Source organism: Muntiacus reevesi, chromosome X, assembly GCF_963930625.1.
Source record: "Muntiacus reevesi chromosome X, mMunRee1.1, whole genome shotgun sequence".
Lineage (NCBI taxonomy): Eukaryota > Metazoa > Chordata > Mammalia > Artiodactyla > Cervidae > Muntiacus > Muntiacus reevesi.
The window spans coordinates 19,854,253-19,874,562 of NC_089271.1; the positions used below are offsets into that span (position 1 = coordinate 19,854,253).

General features: G+C 40.6%; 1 protein-coding gene across 2 annotated transcripts in view; it reads left to right on the forward strand.

The window, feature by feature from the left end:
• Positions 1-2,709, forward strand: part of SMS (spermine synthase) — a 49,515-nt gene extending 46,806 nt beyond the window's left edge. For both annotated transcript variants that reach the window (XM_065915880.1, XM_065915881.1), the window contains exons 10-11: positions 825-940; positions 2,197-2,709. In XM_065915880.1, coding sequence (XP_065771952.1) covers positions 825-940; positions 2,197-2,236 — 156 coding nt within the window. In that variant the 3' untranslated portion in view covers positions 2,237-2,709. The remainder of the gene's footprint in view (positions 1-824; positions 941-2,196) is intronic.
• Positions 2,710-20,310: the final 17,601 nt, after the last annotated feature.

Consider the following 20,310-nt stretch of genomic DNA (forward strand, 5'->3'; position numbering starts at 1 on the left):
GAACTATATTCAATATCTTTTAATAACCTACAATGGAAAATAATCTGAAAAGATGTGTATATGTAGGTGTATATCTATGTAGCTGAATCACTTTGGTGTGCGCTGAAACTAACACAATGTTGTAAACCAACTATACTTCAATAATTAAGAAAAAGAATACATTTCAAAAAAAATCTTTTCCAGCAGATTTATACTATATTTCATTGACCACTCCTACCAGCTGGGGAGACAAAAAAGAAATGGCAATAAACAGAGAAAAATTAGAATAATGAAGTCAAGACAAAATGTTTGATAAAGAGTAAACTAGGGAATACCTTTAGTGTATATATATGGAATTGACTTTTTGTTGGAGAAAGCACAAGGATGTGAAATAGTTCTGTGTCAACATCTTAGACTCTTAAGAGGGTTGTACTTTAAGCCATTCTGGAAATCAAGAGCATTATGTTTCTGATACTTCATCCTCAATACTGCAGTGACTTTAGGGAAAACTAATTTTGAATGGGTTATGTGTATGAATCTTCGCTAATTGCATGGTGTTGATACAATGACTGTGTCACTAATGAGAAATTGGTCTCACTGTTTTCTGTTGCTTCATCCTCGAATAATTTGAAATGGCTTGGTAAATGAAGTAGAAGGATAATGAGCTAATGGATCTATAAATAGAATGCAATGCAATTTGTGAAAGTACAGAAACCTTATCTCATTTTCAGAGATGAACTTTCATCTAAAGCTAGAATTGTTCTCATTTATTAGAGACCTTCCAATGAGTGGGACCCTCCTAGGACTTAAGATTCCTGTTGTTTGCTTTTCTCTCTTTGATTTAGGGGAACTGTGTCAATTTGACAGAAGCCCTGTCCCTCTATGAAGAACAGCTGGGGCGCCTGTATTGTCCTGTGGAATTCTCGAAGGAGATCGTCTGTGTCCCTTCGTACTTGGAATTATATCCTTTGACCACATCATTGTGTTGCCCAGTCAGAACCCCCATGTAAATACCATGCCCATTTACCAGTTTCAAGAAACAGAATTAGTTCTGTAGTATACAGAAGGCCCTGGTTTTCAAACTTGGCTATACGTTGTAATCCCCTGGGAGCTTGAAAACAATACAGATTCCTGGGTTCCAACCTCAGGTGCTGGGGTGTGGCCTGACTGCCACAGGTGGTTTGGATGATATGGCACCACTGTTCTCACAGGACCACCAGACCTGTGACATCACCTGGGAGCTAGTTAAACAGGCACGTTCCTAAGCCCCACCCCGGCCTGCTGTCCAATCAGAAACACGAGGCTGGGGCCACGTGACTTGTCTCAACCAGCCCGCCAGGGGATTGGTGTGCACTTGAGAGCTTCAGAAAGCCACCCTAGCTGGAGCAGGCTGGCTGAAGAAGCTCATTGTCCTTTTACACTTATATTATTCTACTTTAATATTCATTTCTACACTTGGCTTGATGCCGCTTTGCAGTAGAGATAGAGCTAAAAATAATGCCAGGCATCCCAAAGTCACTGTTGGTGTTCTCCATTTAGTTCCACTTTAAAGTTGGCTCAGAGAAAGAAGAACCCCGAGAAGAGGCAAAGGAGAGCATTCTCATTGGACTTTCACAGTGCATTTCTTCCTCCTCAAAACCGGACAGTGTTCTGCAGTCCAAAGCTTCCTCTCGCTGCCTGGCCCCTTCATCAGGGTTGCTCTCCAGAGCATTCCATGACAGTCAGATCTTTGTCTACATGCTCAAAGACTTTTGAAAGCAGTTTATGACATCTGGAGGAAAGGTTTCCACCCTCTGGCTCCTCTCTGGTCCCTCATCCTTCACCAGTTTTTCCTTCTCTTCCTTGGTCCCCCTCCTCCCACCTCCGCCACCCCCTCCCCCCAGCAACTCCCTCTGATCTTTCTCTCTCCTTCCCACCCTTCCTTCTCATATTGATTCCCCAAAACATTTTAGAGTCTTTGGAAGCACAAGTGTTCCCTGAGAGAATATTTGTGTCCCTTTAACCTTTTCTCTGCTAAGCTCCCCCCTAGCCTCGCCCTAACGTCACAGATGGTGGGCATCCAGGCTGTGAAGTGACCTTGTCTCAGAGGCCTTCGCTCTCATTACCACAGTGCTGTAAGCTGTGACGTGCGCATCCATCTTCCAATCTATAGGCCAGAAAACAAATTTTAAGTGATGCCTTCAATTACCTACTCTTATTCCTTGACTCCCTCTCCAGGTGGGTATTTTACACTGTTTGGAAGAAAGCTAAACCTTGAAAGTCAGTGTCCCCGAGTCACGTGTGCTGCAAATAGCCTTCCTGACCTTTCTATGCTGTGTGTGAAATTGAAACAAGTCAGGCAATTGATTGTGAATTCCTTCACGTTTCCTCTTTTTAATTATTTTTTTAATTTAAAAAATCAAACGGAAAAAATGTATATTTTGATGAACCAGGATGATTAGACAGCACAGTGAAGGCTGCTAAATGCACTGAACCCCTAGAATGTGATTTTTGTTTTTGTTTCTGTTTTTCTGTGTGGGCTTTTTTTTTGTTTTGTTTTGTTTTGTTTTCATTTTGGTAGACTTTGAATTTGGTCGTTTGGAGGAGTGCACATCATTGTTTTCTTCTGGAGGGGAGTTCTTCATGGAGTTTCTTTCCCCCCCAAATTGATATAGATATTAAAATTTGGTGCTTATGAGGAAAGACTTTAAAAATGAATAGCAACGCTTCATTAAAATTGCAAATGAGAAATTTCTTGTGTCTGTCGTTTTATTTCAGCCAGGTCCTCTCTTGCTCACTTCTGATCTCACAGAACAAAGGTGTCTCCTTGGTCTTTTTTTGGTTCCGTCCTATCAGTCTGTGCCATTTATCTCTTTATAATAGGATGGCCTTAGGGCCTTTGTTGAACAGTAGTAATGACTTCATTTACCACTGTGGTAAATGATACACAGCCTATTACATTCACCACTTCTTCATTATAAAATTGACCTGGAGGATGGGAAAAGATCTAGCCTTACTGTAAAGTTGAAAGTCAAAAGCTTATTTCTCTTAATAAGAGTTTCTCTTCCAACTCTTTAACGGTATATTAGATGTGAAAATAAAGATCACTGTGGATTGCTGCTGTGAACTTGTCTGAGTTTTTTAGATGCACAGATAGAGGATAGTTTATGCAGAGGCTCAGAGCCACAGGAGCAACTTCAACTCACCTAAGGAAGTGCATATAACAGCTGGGTAGTGTATGTGTGGGTCACAATTCACATCAAAGGTAAGTTTATATTGACTCAGACTGTTAGACATCACTGGGTTATCTTGTTTTTAAAAAGGTTTATGTTTTATCGATGAAATGAGTTCATTTACAATGAATTTGTAGGAAGAAAACCATTAAAAATACCCACTGTCTGTTCTAAGATAAAATTTGTGTCAGCCCATAATATTCTTCTGAGATAGGTTCATGGTATGAAACATATAATCTTTCAAAATGAATATATGCCCACTTACTCTCTTTTGTGGGATTGGCATGAGAGAAAAAATAATGAACAAAAGCAGTTAGACTCATGTGGTAGCTAGATTGGCTTTCAGCACATACTTTTCTTGTGCATAGAGGTTAAAAATGGCACTGATAGACACTAGGAACCCTACTCACCGCCCTGCCTCCCCACCACCAACTTCCTCAGTCTTTCAAAGTCTCTGTATACTGTGTAAGATTAAAAAATATGGTACTGTTAGAACACAGAGTGGGTAAACAGAAGTGGAGGTTTTGGGGTGTTTTTCTTCTCTCCATTTGAAAAATGAAAGCAAGTGTATCTGCTGTCTGGATATGGTGTTATAATATGTGATATAACTTTATCCTTGAAGTCTAGCTTGAGGCTGAAGCTAAATCTGCTGATGTAGCAGGTCCTGCCAAGAGCTAAGAGTTAGGAACGAGATGCATCAGGTTGGGACAGACCATGGAAGATGTGTTCAGGAGAGACTGAGGGGTATGGTATGGGAAGAAGAAGGAAATGGAAAGAAAATTTTTGTTGTAGGTGATAATCATGAATTCTGAGCACAATCATTTCTTTCTAGTAGGGAAAGGATGTCTAGTGTTTTTTGAATATCTTTGTAACTGCTAAACGTATGCAAACTGAACTCTTGATAACTATCAACAACCTTCAGTTCTGCTGCATTTTAAGGAAATGTAAAATCTAAGCATTGCTGCATTGCTACGTAATGGCTGTAGTGTTACTTACTGTTGTAGTCTCCTTTATCATCTAAAATAGAATATACTGTAATAGATAGCTGCTTTTTAATTAAAGACAAGTGTGGCTGTAGTTTAAATTCTATTCAGCACATCAGCAGTTACCAAAAATTTGCTTATTAAAAGAAGAAATGCTGCCTTCTGACAGTGTGATTGGCTGTTTTAAAAACCTGATTAATGGTGATCCTACTGGGCTAGAGGGAGGCTGGGTTGACACTGTTCCTACTGTGCAGAAGAAAAGTGTGCTACTCTTCCTCTGCAGTCGAATAGATGCCTTCTTGCTTAACTATTGCTGCCATAAGAGTTTGCATTTGTCTTAATAAATTGGTCAATTTCATTGTTCTCATGACTCCTGGGATAGGGTATGGGTGTGTGTTGGGGGGGGGGGTAAGGGGTGTGTGTGTGTGTGTGGTAAGGGGGGTGTGTGTGTGTGTGGGTGTGTGTGTGATGTATCATTGCTCTGTGCCCAAGACTAGAGCAGTATTAATTGGTGTGGTCCTTCAGCAGGCCATTATGTTCTTTTTTTTTTTTTTTTTTTTTTTTTTTTTTTTTTTTATTTATTTTGTTTTATTAGTTGGAGGCTAATTACTTCACAACATTTCAGTGGGTTTTGTCATACATTGACATGAATCAGCCATAGAGTTACACGTATTCCCCATCCTGATCCCCCCTCCCACCTCCCTCTCCACCCGACTCCTCTGGGTCCTCCCAGTGCACCAGGCCTGAGCACTCGTCTCATGCATCTCACCTGGGCTGGTGATCTGTTTCACCATAGATAATATACATGCTGTTCTTTCAAAACATCCCACCCTCACCTTCTCAAACAGAGTTCAAAAGTCTGTTCTGTACTTCTGTGTCTCTTTTTCTGTTTTGCATATAGGGTTATCGTTACCATCTTTCTAAAGTCCATATATATGTGTTAGTATACTGTAATGTTCTTTATCTTTCTGGCTTACTTCACTCTGTATAATGGGCTCCAGTTTCATCCATCTCATTAGAACTGATTCAAATGAATTCTTTTTAACGGCTGAGTAATATTCCATGGTGTATATGTACCACAGCTTCCTTATCCATTCATCTGTTGATGGGCATCTGGGTTGCTTCCATGTCCTGGCTATTATAAACAGTGCTGCGATGAACATTGGGGTGCACGTGTCTCTTTCAGATCTGGATTCCTCAGTGTGTATGCCTAGAAGTGGTATTGCTGGGTCATATGGCAGTTCTATTTCCAGTTTTTTAAGAAATCTCCACACTGTTTTCCATAGTGGCTGTACTAGTTTGCATTCCCACCAACAGTGTAAGAGGGTTCCCTTTTCTCCACACCCTCTCCAGCATTTATTGCTTGTAGACTTTTGGATAGCAGCCATCCTGACTGGCGTGTAATGGTACCTCATTGTGGTTTTGATTTGCATTTCTCTGATGATGAGTGATGTTGAGCATCTTTTCATGTGTTTGTTAGCCATCTGTATGTCTTCTTTGGAGAAATGTCTGTTTAGTTCTTTGGCCCATTTTTTGATTGGGTCGTTTATTTTTCTGGAATTGAGCTTCAGGAGTTGCTTGTATATTTTTGAGATTAATCCTTTGTCTGTTTCCTCATTTGTTATTATTTTCTCCCAATCTGAGGGCTGTCTTTTCACCTTACTTATAGTTTCCTTTGTTGTGCAAAAGCTTTTAATTTTCATTAGGTCCCATTTGTTTATTTTTGCTTTTATTTCCAATATTCTGGGAGGTGGGTCATAGAGGATCTTGCTGTGATTTATGTCAGAGAGTGTTTTGCCTATGTTCTCCTCTAGGAGTTTTATAGTTTCTGGTCTTACATTTAGATCTTTAATCCATTTTGAGTTTATTTTTGTGTATGGTGTTAGAAAGTGTTCTAGTTTCATTCTTTTACAAGTGGTTGACCAGTTTTCCCAGCACCACTTGTTAAAGAGATTGTCTTTTTTCCATTGTATATCCTTGCCTCCTTTGTCAAAGATGAGGTGACCATAGGTTCGTGGATTTATCTCTGGGCTTTCTATTCTGTTCCATTGATCTATATTTCTGTCTTTGTGCCAGTACCATACTGTCTTGATGACTGTGGCTTTGTAGTAGAGTCTGAAGTCAGGCAGGTTGATTCCTCCAGTTCCATTCTTCTTTCTCAAGATTACTTTGGCTATTCGAGGTTTTTTGTATTTCCATACAAATTGTGAAATTATTTGTTCTAGTTCTGTGAAAAATACCGTTGGTAGCTTGATAGGGATTGCATTGAATCTATAGATTGCTTTGGGTAGAATAGCCATTTTGACAATATTGATTCTTCCAATCCATGAACACGGTATGTTTCTCCATCTGTTTGTGTCCTCTTTGATTTCTTTCATCAGTGTTTTATAGTTTTCTATGTATAGGTCTTTTGTTTCTTTAGGTAGATATACTCCTAAGTATTTTATTCTTTTTGTTGCAATGGTGAATGGTATTGTTTCCTTAATTTCTCTTTCTGTTTTTTCATTGTTAGTGTATAGGAATGCAAGGGATTTCTGTGTGTTAATTTTATATCCTGCAACTTTACTATATTCATTGATTAGCTCTAGTAATTTTCTGGAAGAGTCTTTAGGGTTTTCTATGTAGAGGATCATGTCATCTGCAAACAGCGAGAGTTTCACTTCTTCTTTTCCTATCTGGATTCCTTTTATGTCTTTTTCTGCTCTGATTGCTGTGGCCAAAACTTCCAACACTATGTTGAATAGTAGTGGTGAGAGTGGGCATCCTTGTCTTGTTCCTGATTTCAGGCCATTATGTTCTATGCACATTGTTTCGTTTGCTTCAGCTGAAGTTTTTTCATTCCCAGCAAGACCACCTCAGTGAACGAAGCAGCATGTTGGTCTCCACGGCAGGCCCGGTCCTTCCCTAGTTTTGGACTAGCACTGTGAGTAGTGCTGTTCTTGAGGCCAGGTGCGCAGCATTATTTGAGTCAAGCTGCTACGTGGCTTGGAGATAACACTTCACCTCCTCCTTTTTTTTGGTTTTTACTTCACCTCCTACATCACCCTGTTGCTGAATGTCTTTCTACCACACCATCTTTTATGGTGCTGTGCTTTGGGTCAGTACACAACTTTCCTTTACATTCTCTTGCTCAGTCTTAAAAATAGCTTTGTGAGCTTTGTGAATTGTGAATATCACTGAGTAGGCCAGCAGTCAAAATTTGAAATATGCCTAGGGGTCTCGTGTCCAGTAACAATCTGAATTTAGGTTCCAGTGTTCTGAATTTGCTGTTGCAAGGCTCACATTAGGGGTCCTTAACCATCCCGGTACCATGGATTCCTCAGGCAGCATGGTGAACATGTGAACCCCTCCTCAGAAACAAGTCTTCTAATACATCAAGGAGATATGATTACAAGGAAATAGGTTACAATGTTTTTCAGAGATGTCTGATTTCATATTTCTGCTTCAATGACGTGTTACAAAGCTGGATCTAGTAGTGGGTCACATAATGAGCATAAATAGAAGATCTGTGGCAACTGAAATGTGCAAGGAACGCATCTGACTTGTTGACAAAGTCATAGGTACTGTCAGTGCTAACATGTCACCTGTGCTCACCCGTGCTCATGCTTAAAGGAAATGCTCGATTTCAGTAGGAGGTTAGTGAAAATAGAGATAGGTTTTTCCACCAAGTTTAGAGCTGCAAAGAATTCCATCCATAAATGCCTGGTTAAGAACCCCTGACCCATAGTTTTGGCTTCTACTGTTTGACTGTGTTTAGGCAGTGGGGAAAGGTAGCTGGGTCCCTTCACCCTGCTGTCCCAACCTCAGATCAACAGTGGCAGATCAGTTGTCCTCAGCTAGAACCATTTACAATCTCAATTACCCAGGGCAATCATTCCACTGATTTCTGCTTTACTGATTATTTAAAAAATGAGAAATACACATCAATGTATGACAAAACCCACTGAAAAATAAAAAAATTAAAAAAAAATAAATAAAAGCACATACCTACCAAAAATTGCTTTAAATGTAACTGAACTAAATTTTCTAAAAAGACCCAGAGTGGCGGCTGAATGAATAAAAAAACAAGACTTAACTATATGCTGCCTATAAGAGATATTCACTTCAACTTTAAGGACAGTAGAGCTTGAAAGTGAAGAGATGGAAAAAGATATTCTATGCAAATGGAAACCAAAAGAAAGCTAAAAGAAAAAGTTCCATCGATGGTTGCACAGCACAACAATGTGAACGTACTTAATGCCACTGAGTCATATACTTAAAAACGGTAATCAATTTTGTTATGTAAATATATTTTATCACAAGTTTCTTAAAAACCAACAAAAATATTGTTATTAAAATTTTATTTGACTAAAAAAAAAATAAAAAATAAAAAAAATAAAAAATGAGAAATAGAACATGGGCAAGAAATAGCGCGGTGCTCTTGGAAGGCTATTTGAGTACTCTTGATGGGATCACCCTGGGAAATAAGATGATAAATGTGACTGGACAGGGAAGCTTATCTCCTGGATCTGGGGGTCCCAGCAATGCCCTGGCCAGTTTGTTAATGTACAGCGCATCCCTGGGGAACAACCAGTCACGTGGCGGTCATTTCGACAAGTGATTCCTTTCAGATGACATACTGGGGAGCAGGGAATGTAACAATAAATGAGTCACGGGGTCTCCTGTTTGGACAGGAGCCCTCCAACATCCAGAGGGAGGCCTGGGGGGGTTGCCCCACCTCACAGCCTAGAGATGAAGGCCCAAGATTATAAAGATGGGCAAGGGGCAGTTGTCTGTAGATGTGGGCTTTGACAATGGACTTGTGAGAGATCATTCCTGGCTCTGCCTATGAGGAAATCCTTTTCTTGTTTTGGGCTTCCCATGTGGCTCAGCTGGTAAAGAATCTGCCTGCAATGTGGGAGACCTGGGTTCAGTCCCTGGGTTGGGAAGATCCCCTGGACAAGGGAAAGGCTACCCACTTCAGTACTCTGCCCTGAAGGATTCCATGGACTATATAGTCCATGGGATCGCAAAGAGTCAAACAACTGAGTGACTCTTTTTTTCTTGTTTTAGGGCTAAAATAGTCTTACATACTGGTTGATGATTACCTGGTAACTCAGGTTCTCAGTAAGGGATTCTGACAGCCCTGAGTTCACTGCAGAGGGATGGAAATGCTCCTGGGATGATATTCCATGTGCTCTCTTTTCTAGACAAGTCCACCTTTGCCTGCTTTCAGATGTCTGAGTTCAATTTGATGCAGGAAATTACCCTTTGTCCTTCCTCTCAGCATTAAGGGGAGCTTCTGTCAACATATCCTGCGTCCACTGCATGGTCCCTTCACACTCAGTATTTCTACTTTTTTCTGCTCAGTCTTATTTAAGTCTTCATCCCTTATCTATTGTCCACGTACATTTAAATGTTTAACGTCTGAAGGGACGGTGAGTCCCGCTGGGAAAGAACACAGCTGAGCAGTGGTTTCTGACTCTGTCAGGTGAGAGCTGGAGGCGTGGAACTGAAATGCAGTGGGGACAGGGGATGCGAGGCCTTCAGCCCAAGTCCAGGTGACAGATGGCTACAGTATAAGCTCCCAAGGCCGTCACCCGGTACCTCTTGCTCAGCTTGTCTAATGCTTCGTGCATGTGGTTACAGTGCACTGTGAAGGGAGCTCTTAGAAGTGCATTTTCCCAGGGGAGCATAGAAGACGCCGTGTGAAGAAGTTGCACAGGTGGGCGTGTTCAGGAAGAGCAGCCGTGATGATAGAGGGAGAACGCTCTGCACCTTCATGCGTAGCAGGAGCCATGGCCAGTCTGCTCCGGCAGGGTGTGGTCTCAGCGTGGGTGCAGGTGCTGTGTGGGTGAAGGGTCCTTTCACCAGGGCTTGTGTCTTCGGGGTTCCTTCTTGGCGCTCCCACAGACTGAAGACAAACAGGACTCGGAAAGGCATAGGGCACTCAGACCCGGAAACCAGAACACTGCATACATAGGACCTGCGGCTTTGCTGTGAGTCTCTTATTTCCTGTCTGTCCTCCACCGTCAACTCTGTCCCTCTTGACCATCTCTACCCTTGGTGACTCCCTACCCAGCGGGTGGAATTCTTACTCCAGCCCTCCACTTTGGTCCCGGTCAGCCTATAGGGGGCTGTGGCCTGGGTTCCAGGGCCCCAGTCAGCCAGACCACTAGACTCTGATCCTGGCTGCTTATGCGTAGTTTGAATCTGAACTTTGGCTCCCACTGGATAAATCCAGAAGGGTTTGTGCCCTAAAATAATTAAGCAGAATGATAAATTATGAACTGTCAGAAAAAACTGAAAGTCACGAAGGGTATATGGAAAATAAATATTCAAGTAAGTGGAGGTCACAAATATACTAACCGATGAGGCACTTACCATAGAAAGCTGGGAGTCAGCTAGTTAAGGGAGAGGGAATGCTGGAATCGAAAAGAGCGTTTTGTAATCGTCACAGTGAAGACTGGGCTAGGCAAGAACCATCCCCCAATGTAAAGTCTGGGGGCAGATTTTGACAAGGAGCAGATTTATGTGGCTCTGTCTCCCCCAGACTGTTTATGAGTTGTGGATCAGTGTCCTGTTACCCCCTGAACAAATTACCCTGAATTTAGTTCCTTAAACTAACAAATGTATCAGATCACAAGTGTGCAAGGAGTCTTACTGGGCTCAGATCTGGGCGCTGGCAGGACTTGGTTTCCTTGGGAGGCTCCAGGGGAGAATGTTTCCTGTCTTTGCTAGTTTCTAGAGGGCACCTACATTCTTTGGCTTCTGCGCCCTTCGGTGTCAAAGTCAGAGGTATAGTGTCCTCAAATCTCTCTGCTTCCGTCGTCATGTTACCTTCTCTGACTCCTGGCCGGTTGCATCCCCGTAATAAAGCCCTATTGGGATTCCATTGGATGATCTATGAATCTCTTCCCCAGTTCAAGCTAAACCACAGCTGTGAAGTCCCTTTTGCGATATAAGGTAACATCTAAGATTCTCGGATTAGGATGTTGACATCCATAGGCAGTAATTTTTCAGCTTTACTACACATGGCCAGAGGAAACTTTTCAGTAGAGACACTGGACCCTTTGACGAGGTGATCAAAATTAACAAGGGGCAGGTGAGAAGGCTAATCAGTACCTATGCAGTATTAGGTAAGAATGCTTCTAATGCTCCTGAATCTAATCATAATGAAACATTAGCTCCCAAATGAGAAATGTTCTCTTGTCAGAAGGTCTGTATCCTTTAAAAGTATCAATGTCAAAAGAGCAAAAAGGCTGTGAAAAGGTTTCCAGATTAAAGGAGGCTAAAGAGACAAGGCAACTGAATGCAGTATTTGACCTGACGCTGGATCCTGTATTGGAGGAAAAATCATGTAGAGAACATTATTGCATCGATTGGCAAATTGGTATAGGAATGGTACTTTTGATCAAGTAGTGTTATGCCAGTATTAAATTGACAAGGTTTTTTTTTTTTTTTTTCAACTTTCCTCTATGGTTTGAAATGATTTCCAAGTAAAACATTATGTTAAATCTATGTTAAAAAAAAGGAAAATTTCGATACAGTTGGTCTCCTGCCTGCTTGAAGGACATGACAGCAAGATTTCTGGACACAGTACCAGAAACCTAAGAGGACTGAGTCTCAAGGGCCCTGCATAGCACCCAAGTAAAGCAGGCTGTTAAGATCTAGCACAGAAGACAGTAAAATGTGATGTTCGTGAGGCAGCAGAAGTGCTAGTGGCTATATTAGATCTTTCAGGCTGTCTGACGGCTACAGAAAGATGTAACTGTACCTGCCAGGGCTCCTGCAGGAGGCTGGAGGGAGAGTGGAGCTCTGGCTGGGAGGTCTGCTGCGGTGGGCTCCCCGTCTGCGCTCGGGTTCTGGTGGCTCCCGCTGGCTTACAGACAAAAGGTCCCTGGCAGAGATCTTGCTTCAAAGACCCCACTGTTTCTTTGTTAGATGTTTGTTCCTGAGCTTCTGCTAAGACATGAAGGGTCTGGAAGGCATGAAGTATTTTTTTTTTCTTTATCCATGTATGTGGCAGAAACAGGAATAGAGATTGAGAGTGGGTCTGAAGCCTTCTTTTTACTTAAGGCAAAAAGTCTGATTTTTTAAAAATTTGGAAATAGGGTCACATCAGGAAAAGCTATTCAGGGACTTCCCTTAGGACTCTCTGCTGCCACTGCAGGGGGCACGCATGTGTTCAGTCACTGATCAGGGATCTAGATCCCTCATACCACATAGTCAGACAAAAAAAAAAAAAAAAAAAAAAAAAACAGGCTCTAGTTAGTTCGTTTCATGAGAAAACTGGTTGAGGACTTTAAAAAGTTCAGCTGGAACTGTAGTTGCCTGCTATTTGCATGTGTTCGTCTTAAGTCGTTTCAGTCGTGTCCCTCTTTGTGACCCTATGGACTGTAACCCACCAGGTTCCTCTGTTCATGGACTTCTCCAGGCAAGAATACGGGAGTCGGTTGCCATGCCTTCCTCCAGGGGATCTTCCCGACCCAGGGATCAAACCTGTGTCTCCTGTGGCTCCTGCATTGCAGGCAGATTCTTTTCCTCAGAGTCCCTGGGCAAGCCCACCCTGCCATTTAGAAACAGGGATAGAAAAACGAGGGCACTGCTTAGCAAACTTGAGTGTGGATAAGTACCCAGGGATCTCCTTAAAATACAGTTTAGTTCTGGAAGTCTGGGGCAGGGTCCGGGAGCCTGCATTTCTCACAATCTAATCAGCTGATGCTGCCAATCTGTGGACCACACTGAGTGATACTGATGTCGAGAGCTGGGAAGTGGTTAATCAGCAAGGTGAGTGTCCTTGCAGAAAAACTCACAGAATGCATAAACCACTGTTGAATTGAAATATTTTATATCAACATTGTTACACGTGGCCTCCGAAGCAATAGATATTGCCATGGTAATTGCTAAGATGAATTCCTGCTTGATTTCCAAGGGTTAGGAATGTTCTCATGGGCTGTGTTAAAAAGGCAGTTGGATAAAGCATTAATCTAGGGCTCAAGTTTAACTTCCCAGTATTCCGCAAAGGGCATTTATGCCCCCCAGCATTTGAAAAGTTACAAAACTGGCAGTGAATGGAGGCCAATTAGTGGAGTTTGAAGCAATGACCAGTGCAGATATTTTCAAGTTCTCCCTGCAGTTTCCACCCCCCACAACCTGGGCTCCCCGCAGTTTTGAAGAGATGTGGAGACCCTGTTCAGCGTGCAGACATTGTCCTATCAGCTAGAAGGTTCGAAACACAAAGATAAGGGATTATACTTTCTATTCAACTAAACATGCTACTTACTGAAGCCTAGATTGTGCTCTGATTTCTTGGGCTTACTATTTCTGTGGAGAGTAAAACCAGAACAAATTTTAATTCGCACTTGGGTCTTTTGCAAGTTTCTTGAAAATAGAATGGAGAATATGGGGAAGGATGAAAGGTTCCACGATTCAGTTTTGACGTTGTACTTGAACAGCCTTCCGTGGAGGGACTCCTAGAAGGCAGTGTTTGGGATGTATATTCAGAGCAGTGTATAGAGGAAAGAACATGGGGCAGCCCCTTAGGTAGCAGAGAAAAATAAGCAGAAAACACCAGCCGAAAGCTACAGGGCACTATGAGGGCTGCTGGAAGTAGATGGATGAAGGAGTGAGTGTAAACCGAAGGCTGTGAAGAAAGCACATGTGTTCCAGGTAAGGGATGAGTAGGGATAGAGCTGATTTACTGCATGGGCTTTATAAAGTACCAAACATTTACAAAAAGACAGTGAAACAATACAGTTGACCCTTAAATAATGCAGATGTTAGGGCCATCAGGCCCTTCCTTCCAGTCTTAATTCTCCACCCCCCCCCCAAAGAAAGATACCTGGAATGGTGTTATGGCTTGAGTCATGTCTCCCCGAAAGACATGGAAGTCCTAACCTTCAGTACCTGTGAATGTGACCTTATATGGAAATAGGGTCATTGCAGAGGACCAAATTAAGATGAGATCACTAGGGTGGGCCCTTATCCTGTGACTAGTATCCTTATAAAAAGGGGAAATTTGGACCCAAAAACACATATGATGTGAAGACACAGGGAGAACACCATTCTATGGGCCTAAGGAAAAAAGCAAGTACCTACCTGATTCCCTCTCAAAGCCAACACCTTGGTTTCTTTCATTTCGAATTGAAGTATATTTACGCTACAATCCTATATGTTACAGGTGTGCAATATAGTGGTTCACAACTTTTAAAGGTTATACTCCATTTATAGTTATTATAGTAGCTCTATTCCTCATGTTGTACAACACACACACACACACACCCACATATACACCACACTTAGGTTGCTTCCATATCTTGGCAATAATAAGTAATACCACTATGAACACTGCAGTGTGTGTATTTTTGGAATCAGAGTTTTTGTTCTTTTTGGATATATACCCAGGAGTGGAATTGCTAGGTCACATGGTAGTTCTATTTTTAATTTTTTGAGGAAACTCCATACTGTTTTCCACAGTGGCTGCACAAATTTACATTCCTACCAACAGCATAAAACATTTCCCTTTTCTCCACATCCTCACCAACATTGGTTATTTCCAACATCTTGCTTTTTTAAAAAAATTTTAACTATAGTTGACTTACAATGTTGTGTTAATTCTGTACAGCAAAATGACTCATTTATACATATATATATTCTTTTCATATTCTTTTCCATTATGGTTTGTCATAGAATATTGAGTATAATTCCCTGTGTTATACAGTATGACCTTGTTTTTTCTCCATTCTATATGTAATAGTTTGCCTCTGCTAATCCCAAATCCCCATTCCTTCCCTCCCCTACCCATCCCACTTTGCAACCACAATTCAGTCGTTGCCTATCTTTAGTAGATAAGTTGCTGACATGTATCATGTTTTAGATTCCACATATAAATGATATCATATGGTATTTGTCTTTCTCTTTCTGACTTGTTTCACTTAGTGTGATAATCTCTAGGTCCACCCATGTTGCTGCAAATGGCATTATTTCATTCTTTGTGGCTGAGTAATATTCCATTGTGTGTGTGTGTGTATATATATATATATATATATATATACACACACACATATAAAATCTTCTGTATCCGTCAATGAAAATTTAGATTATTTCCATGTCTTGGCTATTGTACATACTGCTGCTATGAGAATAGGGGTGCATGTATCTTTTTGATTTATAGTTTTGTCTGAGTATATTGAGTGGGATTGTTGAATCATGTGGCAACTCTCTTTTTAGGGTTTTATTATTATAACTTCTATTCTGAACTATTTAAGGGTAACTTGCATGCATGATGTCCCTTAACTCCTAAATACTTCACTAACTATTGTGTAAGAACAAGAGCACTCACTTTCTTTTTTTTTTTCCCTGTTTTATTTATTTATTTATTTATTTTTTAATTTTTTATTTTTCAGTGGGTTTTGTCATACATTGATATGAATCAGCCATAGAGTTACACGTATTCCCCATCCTGGTCCCCCATCCGACCTCCCTCTCCACCCGATTCCTCTGGGTCTTCCCAGCCCACCAGGCCTGAGCACTTGACTCATGCATCCCACCTGGGCTGGTGGTCTGTTTCACCACAGATAATATACATGCTGTTCTTTCAAAACATCCCACCCTCACCTTCTCCCACAGAGTTCAAAAGTCTGTTCTGTACTTCTGCGTCTCTTCTTCTGCCCTGCATATAGGGCCATCGTTACCATCTTTCTAAATTCCGTATATATGAAGAGCACTCACTTTCATAACCAGGATACAATGATAAAAACCAAGAAACTTAAACTTGTTACAATCTAATGTAATGTATGGATTTATTCAAATTCTGTCAATGGTCTGTCTCAATAATGGCAGTTTTCATATTTTTTTTTCTTATTTAGTCAAGAGATGACATCCTATTAGCAAAGTCTAATAACGCAAGTCTTTGAGGCAAATAATCAAAGGCACTAACAGGTACCTCATAAGCAAAATAATGCTGTGAATTTCCCAGACACCCTACATTGGGATGAGATGTCAGAGTCTGTGGCTTCCTGGAATGAACATTGTTCTAGAAACTTAGGCAAAGTGCCATTTGGAGAACATACTCTCCTGGTAATTAGGGAGCCAGAAAACACAAGAGTGAACTCTCTTTGCTCCTTGAACATGGAAGTCAAACGTTAGAAGCATTCTTCCTTCTCTCCTTGATTTTAATTTATTATCAAGGTTGACTTGGGAAACCATACTAATTTTCCAGACATAAAGTTGGTAGTGCTTCACACCTGCTTAGTGATGTTACAGTTTACTCATCGCATCCAGGACAAGCCATGCCAACTCCTGCAAATGCTATTTACTCATGGGATGCAGGATGTAAAACTGGGCCCAGACCACTGGATTCACACCCTAGCTCTGTCATGTCTAGGCTCTGGGACCTTGGTCCTCTGTACATCTGTAAAATAGTGATAATAATGACTCTTTTGTCTTTTTCCATTTGTGCTGGTATGATAATACCATAAACTGGGTGGCATATAAACAACAGAAATTTATTTCTCACACTTCTTTTTTCCTTTCATTTTTTATTCTTTAATCCTTTTTTTTAAAGAACTTTTTATTTTGTATTGGAGTATAACTGATTAACAATGTTGTCATAGTTTCAGGAGGACAGCAAAGGGACTGTCATACATATACATGGATGAATGGATATATGTATTCATTCTCCCCGAAATCCCTCTCCCATTCAGGCTGCCACATAACATTGAGCAGAGTTCCGTGTGCTACCGTAGGCCCTGTTGGTATTTTTCACACTGCTGGAATCTGGGAAGCCTAGATGTTGTGCCAGCAGGTTTGGCATCTGGTGAAGACCCTCTTCTTTATTGACTGTCTTCATCCTGTGCCTTCATGTGGCAGATGGGTTAAGGGAACTCTCCAGAGTCTGTTTTATAAGGGCACTAATCCTATTCATGGGGGCTTTACCCTTGTGACCTAGTCACCTCCCAAGGGCCTCACCTCCTCATACCATCTCACTGAGGATTAGGATTTCAACATGGACTCGGTGGGGGGCAGGTGCATGTAAACTTTCAGTCTACAGCAACCTTTTTCTGGATCTTTAGGAGGATCAAATGAAAGAATTCATGCTCAGAGTGGTGCCTGGTACAGACTAAGTGCTCAAATGTTAGCTTTTATTATTTACTAGCAAGTATCAGGTTTCAGAAATGAATTCTGCAAAATCAGAATTTATGCTAATACAACCAAACTGCCCACTACATTAAGCTTCCGCTGCTTTTTAAAAAATCAGATGATAGAACATTCCCATGTTTGGTTCTCCAGGCTTCAACTTTATTATATGCTGCCAAACTGTGGTCCCTGTTTACACTCTCACAACCGGGCATGGGAGTTGAAGTTGCTTCATTGCCAGGACTTGGCTGTATTAGACTTTTAAGTTTTTGCCAGTCTGGAGGTGTGAACTGGTAATTTACTGTGATTTATATTTTCATTCACCTGATTAGGAATGAGGTTGGGCACATTTTTATAAGTTAATTGACCAGCCAATGTTCCCTCTTTAGAAAAATGTCTCTCTTCTGCCCATTGGCTATTGGGTTTTTATTTTCTTATTGATGTATTATGCTTACATCTTTGAGATAATAATCCTGTATTGTTTATATTATTATAAGCATCTACTGTCAGTCTGCCCTTGTCAAATCTTTTAAAGTGCCCTTTGATTTTAATTACATTTTATAATCATCAGGAGACTAGCTTTGGCTATGCTTGGTCTTTTTGTTTATTAATGGTATTTTCTGATGCACATTTTTTATTTGAGTACAGTAAAATTTGTCAGTCTGTTTCCTTTATGGTTTGTGTTTATTGTGGTTTTTAAAAGAAACCTTTCCCTAATTTGATTTTCTCGTATATATACATATTTTTTCCAGTGTTTTAAACTTTTGGTTTTCATAATTAGGTCTTTCATTCATCTGGCATTCCCCACCCCCCTTTTTTTGTAGGATGTGAGGAGGGCTTTTTGTTTTTGATTTGTGTTTTTGGTATGCTATGAATTGTGAAGCTATTTTTTTCCACTGTGGTCACCACTTGTCCCAGTACCCTTGATTAAATTGTCTATTCATTCCCCAGTGATTTGAAATGCATTAAGTTATTCATTTATTCATAAGCCTGTCTCTTGGTCGAACAGTTTTTTTGGACTTTGAGATAGTGATAGTTGGTGGGGCTATGCCAGAAATGTACTTTAAAAAGATATACAGATGGCCACAGAATGCCAGTGGGTTGTATTTCATTCTAGAATATTGCCAAAAGGAAAAATATGTTGAGCACAGTCTAGATGAATTTTTTTATGATGGCCCACTATGCAATTTATTTTTAAATGTTAAACATTTAATTGAACAGGTAAGTTATGCAGGGCTGGTTATAAGCTAAATAACTGGATTATAACAAATTACCAACGTTGCTCTGAATAAAGTATTTTATCAAATGTGATAGTTATATCTGAGATTAAGTTTGTGGAGAGAACAAACTTAATAATGAAATCCAGCAAAAAAAAAAAAAAGCTGCATCTTGGGAAGAATTCAAATGCTAGTAAATGTGTTAAGGCCTTTATTCATACTTGATAACCTCTTTATTCCCAAAAGAGATCAGAGGCTGCTGACAGTTTTAAAACGCATTCAAAAGAGGATAGCTGCGGGAATTCCCTGGCGCTCCAATGCTTAGAACTCTGCACTTCCACTGCAGGGGGCACAGGCTCCACCCTTGGTGGAGAACTAAGATCTCACAAACCAAAAGAAAAAAAAAAACAAAAGAGGATAGCTGAAAGTACTGGAGATGAAAGGCGTCAGCTGCCAGATTGCGTTGACCAGTTACTGCAATTCCACTCAGAATGATTCCCTTCTAAGCATTTGCAGGATCTAATGTATTTTCAATTTTGCCTCTGAAAAATAAGCTTGGATTAAGTGCAGTGTTCTTAAAGCATAGCCAAAGCTAGTCTCCTGATGATTATAAAATATAATTGAAACAAAGTACACTTGAAAAAGATTTCACAAGGGCATGCTGCATCAGTCTCTGTCTTTGCCACTAAGTTCTGAGAGTTATCTGTATATCATTCCCTACCTGGTGGGATTTGAATGAACTCATCCAGGATCTTATAGCGAGACTTTCTAATGTTCAAATTCTAAACTTTATAGTGGTGATGCACTGGGTTAACTCACTTCTGTGGGGAACTGATTCTGATACTTTTTATGCCAGAATAACTCTCAATACCATGTAGTTCAGGAGGGCAACAGGGTGATCGTTTATGTTTATTCAGTAACATTAGGGTACTTCCATGGATCAGGCCCTCGTGGGGTACTGAGCAAACCAAGATGATTGAAGACCCTCAAAGCTGTCTCCCAGTCTGCTTGGGGCGACTAACTCACAGACATAAAATAATGGGCTGGTGTCTCTGGACCTTGCGAGTGTCCCTTGGATTTTGAAACAATGCAAGTAACAATCTAAAATGGTCAGAAAGGGACAGAGGAAGGAGGGAGGGAGTGTTTTTTAGCACCGGAACGGAAACTCTGATGGTTAGGTGGACGATACAGTGAAGGGATAGCTGTATATTTTCCAGGTTTCTTTTTTTTTTTTCTTTTTTTATTCATCATCATTTCAGATAGAAATGTTTAAGGGAAACAGCAGGGAAGGGCTGCCAGGAACCTAGCAATTTGGTTTACCAAGATCATTATATTTAGTACTTTAATGTCTAGCTTTTGAGGTGGGGGTGAGGGGTGTTGAATTTAAGAAAAAGTAAACAGTTGTTCTTAATTATACCATACCACGGGACTTGGTGTGCTAGCGTCAAACAAAAATAATCCAGCATTTCACCATTACAGGAACATCAGTGATTAAACTGAATCGATCGTCTGACTGGTTACGATTGAGAGTTATTACAGTTAAATAATGCTAAGCCTTTGAGATGAGTAGTAAATTCCAAATGGAATTCATGGCTAATAATACCAGCAAGGCAGTCTACTGTGTAATGTCGTATTTATCACCTCCTTAGGAAGACAAATGATCTTTCCTCTTGGTATAATGTATTACACTTTTGGAATTCATACATCACCTGATGAATTTTATACAATACTGACACAATAAAATGTTCCTAGAATTTGACACGTTGAAAAACACTGTCTACTTAAACAAATGAACTTGCA